This window comes from Ursus arctos, chromosome X, assembly GCF_023065955.2.
Source record: "Ursus arctos isolate Adak ecotype North America chromosome X, UrsArc2.0, whole genome shotgun sequence".
Classification (NCBI taxonomy): Eukaryota; Metazoa; Chordata; class Mammalia; order Carnivora; family Ursidae; genus Ursus; species Ursus arctos.
The window spans coordinates 2,981,469-2,991,981 of NC_079873.1; the positions used below are offsets into that span (position 1 = coordinate 2,981,469).

Consider the following 10,513-nt stretch of genomic DNA (forward strand, 5'->3'; position numbering starts at 1 on the left):
CTCATCTGGCAAAAAGGGAAGGAGACGTTTCTTCTTCCCAAGAATGCATGAGTATCCGTGTGACATGAGATATGCAGGCTTGACCTGAATGACGCTACAGGTCAACTGAGCTTCTGAATGTCTTTTCCAGGTAAGAAAGAAATGAGCAATATGCCCCAGATCTCACAGATCTTTGGAATACGTCTCTGCCAAACAGGATGTTTTCAGTGTTGCACAATGATCTCTTGCAAAGAATGACAAGTAGACAAACATTGCCACATTCACAGACATATACTATATAAAGTGATGAAAATTCAGAATCTCATCAACGGAAAACCCACCCCGAACTTCTCCAGAAGAGGAACCAAGAAGTGCCAGAGACATGAAGATTCTACTATTGTCTCTTGTACTTGCTGTGGTTTGTGATGCCCAGCTACCCCTAATTCATCAATTAACACAGGTACCATGAACTGGCTGACCTGACAAGGAGGTCTGTGTATGTGTGTGTGTGTGTGTGTGTGTGTGTGTGTGTGTCTTTTGAGGGTTTTTATATGTATATCCAAATTGATGTGCACCAAGCTTAGCTGTCTACCTGGAAACTGAGAATCCCTCTGTTAATAGGCTCCTTACACATGTCTACTGTATGTGTCTCCTATGGTCTACTAACTGGCGGTTTATACATTTCTACTATACTTATAAAAGAGAACGTGCATCAGCCAACCAGTGCTGGGGCTGAGGTCTTGCATTCGATAAGAATGAGTATGCTATTTTAGAAATATATCAATTTGTTCTTTTGCTGTTGACTTGGGTTTTCCCAGTTTATAAATCCTGCGTTGTTCAATGAAGTTAGTTCCGGGCTGACTCAAAAGAGAAGGGAAAGCCATACTGGATGATGTTGGAGAAAATAAAAAGAAATTGAGTAAACTTACTGATGGGAACTTTGCCATTAGCTTCCAGGACAATGGGAGACGATGTATTTGGCAGCCAGCAACCCTGACAAGATCAGCGACAATGGCCCGTTCAAGGGTTACATGAGACGTATTGAGGTGGACATGGCGAGAAGGCAAATCTCCTTCCATTTTTACGCCAAGTAAGTAAAAATCACATAGAGCAAAAACGCCTGTCAATGCCTGACCCTCAGAGGGCATCTGAGCTCTATGTTTGCAATGTAATATCTGCATGATGTTGAAGAGTGTGACTGTCTCAGTTCTTTATAATTGACCACACCCTTCCTGCTTTAAGGAGATGATTCTCATGGAGCTTCTGTGACCATAGGGTTCACTGGCTCTATCATTCTCTACCCTGAAGAACTCACAAGCAGCAAATTTTAATTATCATTAAATTGTGAAATTCACCAAAACCTTTGCTACTTCAAGTATTATTTATAAAACGCCCACTAATCGATAGGCATTTTATTAAGAACTCAAAAGACTAAGAGAAGATGAGGAAACTTTTTTTTTACCTTCATGGTCAAAATAGAGTCTGATATAGATCTATAAACTAGTAACAATATGATGCGTGAAATTCTATCATAAGAATAAAGTGTAGGTGAAATGAGAGCACCAGAAAATGATCAATGATCGCATGCCAGGGAATCTATGAAGTATCACAAGGCACAGGGCATGTGTAGGATGCTTTAGAAGGTGGACTGGGATTTTCAAACAAAGAAGGAAGAAACAGGACAAACGTTGGCACACAGATCAATAGAAAGGTCCTTAAACGGAATGAGAAAATGTGAGGACCTGCAGACATCTCTCTCTCTGTCTCTATCTCTGTCTCTCTCAGACACACACACACACACACACACACACACACACACACACCCTTGAATTTTATTGCTACATTGGAGATAACTGTAACCACATATTGATGAGTTCATCTGCAAATAACAATAATTTCCACACCAACCTTTAAGTTTCAGCAGAAGAATCTGAGGATAACAAAATGAAGCAGGAGGAATTATTTAAATCAAAGAAATGTAGGGCATCCCAAAGCACCGAATCATGCAAACAGATCCAATGCCGGTAAGATTAAAACCTGTATTTCCATTGTAGGTGGAAAGTGAATTGTTAATTTTTACTGTTTGCAGTCCTTGGAATCCAGATAGAACTGTACTGGGAACGGATGGTGGCTTAATAGTTCGAAAAGTGGGCAGTATAAAGAAAAGAGGAACTTTGCAAGGCGGGGACTTGAGGAGGAAGTGAAGGAAATCTTGCTAGACTTAGCAATACCTGAGCAAACTGACCGGCTGGAGGACAGACATGAGTAAAGGGCTGAAAATAAGCAGAGAGACGTGTTCATCTGTTAGGAATTGGGAAGAAACTGGAACAGGAATAAAACGGAGGATGATTTTTCCAATGATGAAGGGATTCAGAACATATATGAAAAATCACACATTATAAGAAACTGAATGAAGTCTGTTTCTGAAGACTGAACTTCTAAAGCTGTAAGTGGGATCCAAAAATCTCTCTCTCCACCTTCTCACGCTCAGACACAGATTCTGGAGGATAAAAAACAAAACACATGAGCCTCAAGAAAGTAAAATAAGAGGGTTATGTTTGGAGAGATGGGTTTATAAGTATACAAATATAATTGATCTATTATAATTATATAACATGTTAGATAACTATAAACATGCTATACAAGTATAATACATAGTAATATATAGTAATTATAATGCATATATATGTCTGCAGTAGAGTGAGCGTTCCAATAATAATACTTGAATAATCAAATTACACACACATAGCCGATCCCAAGAGATACACAACTGATCATGTATAATATACAATATGGTTCGTTATTTTATATATACATGTAATGAAACTACACACACATCCTCTCTGAGTAGATACATAATTGATTACGTATAATATATGATATGGTTGGTTATATGTTACATATACATTAATCAAATTACACATACATTGTATCCCAACAGATATACCTGTCAGTTTTCAATTTTTTTTTAAAGCATACCATATGATCTTTTGGGGTCAGTTTTACAATTTTTATGTCCGTCTGCGTTTAGCTGACTTTACATGGGGCCCCTCATTCTGCAATCAGGTTGACTGAAGTGCCATGTACGTGTGATCACAGGCATGCATGGGAAGGCATAGTTCAGTGAGTTTTCACATATGTGTCCATGCATTCACCACTGCCAGTCAAGATATAAGACATTTCCATCACCGCACAAAGTCTGCTTCTTTCCTCATGTCTGCCCAGGTGGCCACATAGAGAACACCTGACGTGCTTTTCTCCCCTGCTGCAGAACATCACACCGTGGAATTACGCACTATGCGTCTCCTGCTGCTTTTCTCGCTCCCCATAAGGCTTTCAACATTTATCCACATGGCTGCCCGGCCAAACAGTCCCTTTTGTCATTGCCAAGTTAAAGTACTTTGTGTAAGGAACAACGTCTCCGTTGTCCAGGTACTGGATAATGTTTCCACCTTGCGGGTATTTGGGATAGCTTCGATAAGGCTAGCGTGCACAGCTTTGTGACGCATGTTTGCATCGACATGTATTTGCAGTTCTCCTGGGCAGCAGTCCAACTGTTGCATCATGGCCTATGAGCATCTTTAATGAGAGGAAACCCAAAATTTTTTTTTTAAGGACTTTCTTTTTTTTTTTTTTTTTAAGATTTTATTTATTTATTTGACAGAGAGAGAGACAGCCAGCGAGAGAGGGAACACAAGCAGGGGCAGTGGGAGAGGAAGAAGCAGGCTCCTAGCGGAGGAGCCTGATGTGGGGCTCGATCCCAGAACGCTGGGATCACGCCCTGAGCCGAAGGCAGACGCCTAACCGCTGTGCCACCCAGGCGCCCCCCAAATTGTTTTCTAAGCGACAGCACCTTTTGGGTTATCGCCAGTAATACATTAGAAATTCAATGGGAACACATTCTTTCAAAACCTTGGTACGACTTCGTCTGTGATTTTATCCAGTCCCATGAATGCCAAGTGGGATGTTGCCATTGTCTTACTCTGCATGTCCCTAATAACTCATAGCAGTGACCACGGTTTCCTGTGGTCCCTCTTTTGTGACATATCTCTTCAACAACTTGCCCCATTTTAGCTGGATTATTTCCTCTTTTATTATTTGTGTTGTGTGCATTCTTCCTATTTTTCCAAATATATATTTTTGGTCATATACACACACAGACACACACAAAATCCTTTGTTATATATCTGACATATATATAATTGTTGTATATAGTTTCCGTATATCACATATGTGTATCATGTGTATTTGTGTGTGCTTGTGTGTGTCTGTGTAATGTCTTTATATACATATATGTGGCCTGGTGTTCAATTTTCTTAGTGGTGTTTTTATAGAAGTTTGTGGTTCTGATTAAATTAAACCCGTATTTTCTTTTCTTTTTGGGGTGATTCTTTCTGTTTATTATACAAGAAATCTTGGCCACTGTTGTAAGAATGGCTAAGGCCTGCCTTGACAGCTATTTCTCTCTGCTTCCAGAAAATGTTTAAATCGGGGGAATGTTCTTTTTTTCCCTTCTTTTCTAATATTTCAGATTTCTTCATGTTCAATTGGTTTTAAATATGACCTGTTTTGCATTTGCTCTTTGTCTTTAGAACTATTGGTCTAATTCCATGTGTACACAAAGACATCCTTGCCAGGTCATACTGGATCGCAGAAAACCTTCTTTTTTTTTTTTTTAAAGATTTGTTTATTTATTTATGTGACAGAGAGAGACAGCCAGCGAGAGAGGGAACACAAGCAGGGGGAGTGGGAGAGGAAGAAGCAGGCTCGTAGCGGAGGAGCCTGATGTGGGGCTCGATCCCGTAACGCCGGGATCACGCCCTGAGCCGAAGGCAGACGCTTAAGGACTGCGCCACCCAGGCGCCCCAGAAAACCTACTTCTCTTTCGAATGTCACGTTGTTTCTAGGCACTCAAATGGTGCCTCATATAGGGTTCTGTGCAGTTGAATGAAAGAAAACGTTAATTATGGACCAAAGTCTGATTGTTTTCATCCATCCACGTAAAGACATTCTGTTTTTTAGGATTAATGGACAATGCACAGAAAAATCTGTTGTGGGAGGAATAGGAACAAACAATGCTATCACTGTTGATTGTAAGTATATGCGCTTTACTGATATCTTAAGGTTGAAATCTTAGTCTCAAGTTCTCTCTGGAACTCTGTATACCTGAATTCTAGTTTGACGAATGATCGGAAGTATGACTGGGCACACGCCCCTAAATTTTCCAAGTACTTTATTTTGTCACGCATAGACCGTTCAATGATAGGGCTTCGGTGGCCTCTCCTAATTTTGAGTATTATTCAGTGAGTGATGAGAGTGTGTGTTTAGGACCTTTACTTCGTAAGGTTCTCAAGTGCATGAAAATGTTTCCAGGTAAGTTCAAATGACCTTAGGAACTAAATCGAATGGGTCTATCCTGAGTTTACATATCGATGTCACTTTGCTTTAATGGAATACACTTTAAAATATCATCTTAAAACCTCTTATTCCATTCCATGCATGGGTAATTAACTTAAAATCCAAGGAAATCAGAGTGATTTTCAAACACCAGGTACATTTTCTTCATAAGCTCAGCTTCTGTCTAAAGCAATGGGGATGTTGGTTAAGATTTAGATCCCTGAGCTCTTTCTAAGGATCCTAAACAACGTTCCAAATTTTAAGTGGCCTAATGTCTAAATACCTGACTGAAATTAAAACGTGTAAATCTGTGGTTGCAGCCCTTGTCTGAGATAAGAAATGGCACAATGGGTATGTAATTAAGTAAAATATATGCAAATAAAGTGAATTACATGCCTACCATTCTTCCCTACACGTTTTGGTCACTTTTATGTTACCAGTAGATTTTTTAAAATTACAATTTCATTTTTCTTACTTGTATATGATTTTTCTATTTGCCTAAGTCATCAACGTTCTCTATCACCTTTTGTTTCATTTTCCTGCATTTCTGTAGCCCTTTTTAACTAGATCTGGACACAGCAATTTAAGAAGGGATAGAAACAAAAGGAGCAGGACTTAACTGTAGCAGACCTTTGGGACCTAGGAGTTGTAACCTGCCCAGCTCTGTTCTGGAGAAAGCAAGCCACAAAGCCAGCAGTGGCCCTGATGTATTCAATCCCACCACTTCCATAACCTGCATTACCTTTACAAACCGACGTAATGAGATTTCTACAAAGCTTCCTTTATAACGTCATCATTCTAAGAATCTTAAGAGATGCACAAAATCTTATTTAAATTGTTCCAACGTAACCCAAGATTCATGGAGCTAGAGTAGGCTTGGGCAAGACTTACACACTTGTCTGGGTGACGGTGAAGTTCCATCCGGGACTCCTTGGTCTTTCGCCATGCTGGTTCAGTGGAACACACAAACCAGCAGAGTTTCAGATAAAATCCCGAGGAGTGGTTCAAATAAGGTGTTACGTACACTGTGGTCGGAAGAGAGAATGCATGTTGGAAGGTGTGGTGATGATGTGAGGTCCATTAATGCTTTTTCTTTTTCTTATACACATGGCAGGATGGATGGGCATAGCCAGAGAGGAAGGTGTCCCCTGCAGGTGGGATCTGAGTCAACTGTTTAGATTGTCACCACCTGTGCTGTGTTCACAAGTACAACCATATTAATAAAAATGGACATGTCCGTGGCAACTATAAATGTGTTAAGTGATACACCTAGATTAAGGGGCAGACACTCAGTATACGGTTATGCATGCTTTTGAATGCCAACTGATCTAAACAGAAATCAACTTCATTGCTGGGATAAGGCAAATATGAAGAGATTTTAACCTTGTATGTGATAATATGCCATATAACCCCAAGTCGTGTTGTTTAAAGCCATGTTGGTCATTGCAACATGTTTCAGAGAACTAAATTTTAGTAAAACTGGGAGGTGTGAAATCTTTAATTGCACTAACGAATGTGGTGTCCCCTACCCTCCTTGTTCTAAGGAGGTCGCACTAAGGTGGCACTAAGGAAAAGTGTCCCCTACCCTCCTTGTTCTCATCGTCCTAAGCAATGTTAATGTTCACTACACTGCCAGGGAGACACAGAGACCAGTATAAAAATATCATTCCAGTACGCTAACTATGCCACGATAACCCCAATCTATAATAAACAAACAAAGGCAAGGCTTTACACACATGTATAAGTTTTATATAAGTTTATATAAATTTTACATATATATATATTTTTTTTCTCTCTCTCACAGATGAGGGGACCAATGATTTCCAAATTATCGATATGACCCCAAATAGTATAATAGGCTATGATGTCAACGTGGATGAAGAAGGAAACACCACGGACATAGTTTTATTGTTTGGTATGTATTACATCCTGACAATTGTCATGGCCATATAAGGGACATTTCCACTGTCGGCATTTTCATTGAGAAAATCAGTACCTATGGACATTACTGATTCTGCAAACGAGGCCTAAGTCTTTATGTCCATTGTGTCAAGGATCCTGAAATGATTCTAAAAAGAAAAGTGTAAACAAGAGTTAGTAGAAGTGGGAGGTATTTAAAAATTAAGCCATGGCCATCTTCAGGTTGACCCCAATTCCTTCAATCTATGACCATTTTTTAAAATACACTCTACAGCCTTGGAGCTGAAGCTTTTAAAATAAACCTACAACACGTTTAGTCCTTCGAATGCATTGTTGTTGTGACACTGTTGAAACCCCTGAATAACCACACAGGGACATTGAAATGGGTGCTGTAGTCTCTGGGATACTAGGTTTCAGTTTGGAAAAAGGTATTTGACAACTGTGGTTTTAATTAAAAAAAAAAAAAAAAAGAGCTGTCTCTCATCACTACGTGTGATGGGGCAGCTATTTGTCTGGAAGGTGAGAATCATGCTTGCAATTTGGGTCCAGAACCAGGCGTGCATGTCCAATACAGATTCTGAGGCATAGGCAGAGATGTAGTAGATCGGATATTCTTGATGGATTGGGTCCAAGACTCATGAAGTTCCTGATACGTCCCGGGAGTCCTGCTGCTGATGCTGGACAGTGCACGGTTATGCAGCTGGACAGGGTTTAATGGCTCTTATCCATCTAAGTAAGGCAGCTGACACTGAGACAAGGTCAACGGTAATTGTTTGAGACTCAGTGAAAGACGAGATTTCCCCATTCATGTTTTTCTCATTCTGTATTCAGAAATTCCTAAGGGCTCTAATGGGCAATTTCTGCTTTACGCATTGTGATTTTCAGGCAGAGGAGCTCAGGCTGATGAGAAAGCTGTTGAAAAATTCAAGCAGTTCACTAGACAAAGGAATATTCCAGAAGAAAATATTATAAAGGTCACTGGTACTGGTAATGTGACTACATATATTTTTTTCCTGAATATATCCCTCACCTGATATGTAAATGTGCTATGAAGAGACAAACTGGTTCATTTTCAATTTTCTCTTCCATGAATTATCTGTCATAAAATCCATTATTTAAAAGAAGAAATCATGGGGCACCTGGGTGGCAGCGCCTGATTTTAGGTCAGGTCATGATCTCAGGGTTGTGGGATGGAGCCCCACATCAGACTCTACACTCAGTGTGGGGTCTACTTGTCCCTCTCCCTCTGCTCCTCTCCCCACTCACTCTCACTCTCTCTCAAATAAATAAATAAATAAATAATTTCAAATTAAAATTTTAAAAAAGGAAGAAAACCTTACAAACACTGGGAAATGGTCATGATTGGTTGCTTCTTTTTTCACCTTTTGTATTTGTTTTGTCCCCAGATGACTGTCCTGTCAATTAATAAAAACAGTGATCCCCAACTCCTCCTAAATATCGTAAGTAAGAATGACCCTGTTGTGAGTGTAGCTATGTCAACTCGCCCAATAATTTGGACAGTAGAGAACTCTTTCTGTTACATGAGGTTATTGTGTTTACCCTGAGCCCTAGGAGACTGCAAACAGGATGAGGTGATTCATGCTAAAAAGCAGTTTTGGTGACAAAGCAGATCATGAAGAATCATGCCAACAACAGTTATTCAGAGAGAAGCAGGAGATTCCAGAAGTCGGTGGGGATGACTGGAAAAACCATGAGTTTTCCATCCAGGTCTGAGTTGAGGGTTGTCCGTACATGTCACTATTCCTTCTGCACTATTCCTGCATACGGCAGGTGCAATTTTGCATAATTGCAGCAGCTGCTTTGGAGACCCCCCAACCATGCTGCGTGACACATGCCTCCAAGATTTGCTTAAAGTGTGATTTTTGAAATTTCTAAAGTAAGATGAGCCTCAAACCATGATGCTGGTGTTGGTTAAAGTGCACCTTTTGTGGCTGTTGTTGGGAAGAAATGGAGGAAAAATGAGCAAACAGAGACATCAGCTTCCAGGCTGAGTATAACATCTTCAAGACACAGAGCTTCTGGAATTGGAAGAGCAGAGTATAACTTCATCAGAGATCCTGTAAAATCCTTTTTGATGTACCATCCCCATGAACATGTGTTCTGAAGTTATCAAAGTCCTGAAAGGGATCCTAATCATGAAAGGTCCCATCGTATGTACATCCATGAAAAAATTCCAGAGGGTCCTCCTATATCGTAGGGATGGAGAGTCTGATGTTCCTGTGGAACTTGTGCGTTGGGTTAACTAAAAGCTCCTCCAACCCTTGACATTATACTTTCTGAGGCTCATGCCAGTCAGGCTATCATACAGTCAACTCAACTCAATCTTCTGTCCTGTTTTCTCCACTTGCAGAGTGTATCACTGAGAAACAGGCATATCATCTTCTGCATGGAATCAGGATCAACAGTACGAAGAATATATTCCTTGTTTCTGCTTGACATCATCTTTCTATCTTCATAAGCATGCTTCCTTTTGCCATTTCATTCCTCTCCCTCAACATTCAGGTCCTGTTTGGTATTACTGAATTTCTGAATGATTAAATAAGTTGACTAAATATGTATCTTGTACCTGTGTGTTTGTGCAGAAAGTCACTTACTTTTAAAAACACACAAATATCCACTTTAAATACAACTATCCGGGAAAGTATGGCTATAATAGGATTAACATCCCATCAGAGACAATTTACATTAGGATTAAATGTGCTATAGATGTGTCGCAAAGAGAGGGAGAAAAAGGTCTAAACCATGAGGGGAAGAGGAAAGGCTGATGGATATTTTTACTGTCATGGGACGAGGCAGTCTGGTCAAGAAAAAAAGTCCCTAGAACCATCTTATCCACCACAAGGAAAGGAGCATGTGTCCATCTCACTGAGATTTATACAGACAGTCTATGATGCCATGAGTCATAATCGAGGGGCAATGCCTACTATCACAGCAACATCACTAATGAAACTGATGGGGGAACGGATACTTCTTTACAATAGGATCACCAGTCATCCAAGATGGGGCACCGGCTGAGACCTGGTCAATCCATAGGATCATGGAGTCGGTGTAGTGCTTGCACAAACAGTCAGACTGAGAGCTCAACTGGGAAGCCATTAACACAGTACATAAGATCTAAAGTGTGCCATTCCACTATGCTTCAAAGAGACGTAGACCCTAGGATTTCTAAGGAATGGCCATTCCCATTGTAATAGGC

The 10,513-nt window shown here is 40.1% G+C and overlaps 1 protein-coding gene across 2 annotated transcripts; it reads left to right on the forward strand.

Moving 5' to 3' along the window:
- Positions 1-296: 296 nt before the first annotated feature.
- LOC130543272 (odorant-binding protein-like) lies at positions 297-9,869 on the forward strand. 2 transcript variants are annotated; one of them, XM_057309917.1, is made up of 7 exons: positions 297-439; positions 930-1,069; positions 5,002-5,072; positions 7,181-7,291; positions 8,182-8,283; positions 8,703-8,756; positions 9,668-9,869. In XM_057309917.1, exons 1-6 carry the CDS (start codon positions 362-364, stop codon positions 8,720-8,722), a joined length of 522 nt encoding a protein of 173 aa, XP_057165900.1. In that variant the 5' UTR covers positions 297-361; the 3' UTR covers positions 8,723-8,756; positions 9,668-9,869. The 2 variants fall into 2 exon arrangements, with proteins under 2 accessions (XP_057165900.1, XP_057165875.1); XM_057309892.1 differs by having other exon boundaries at positions 8,182-9,869.
- The last annotated feature ends 644 nt before the right edge of the window (positions 9,870-10,513 follow it).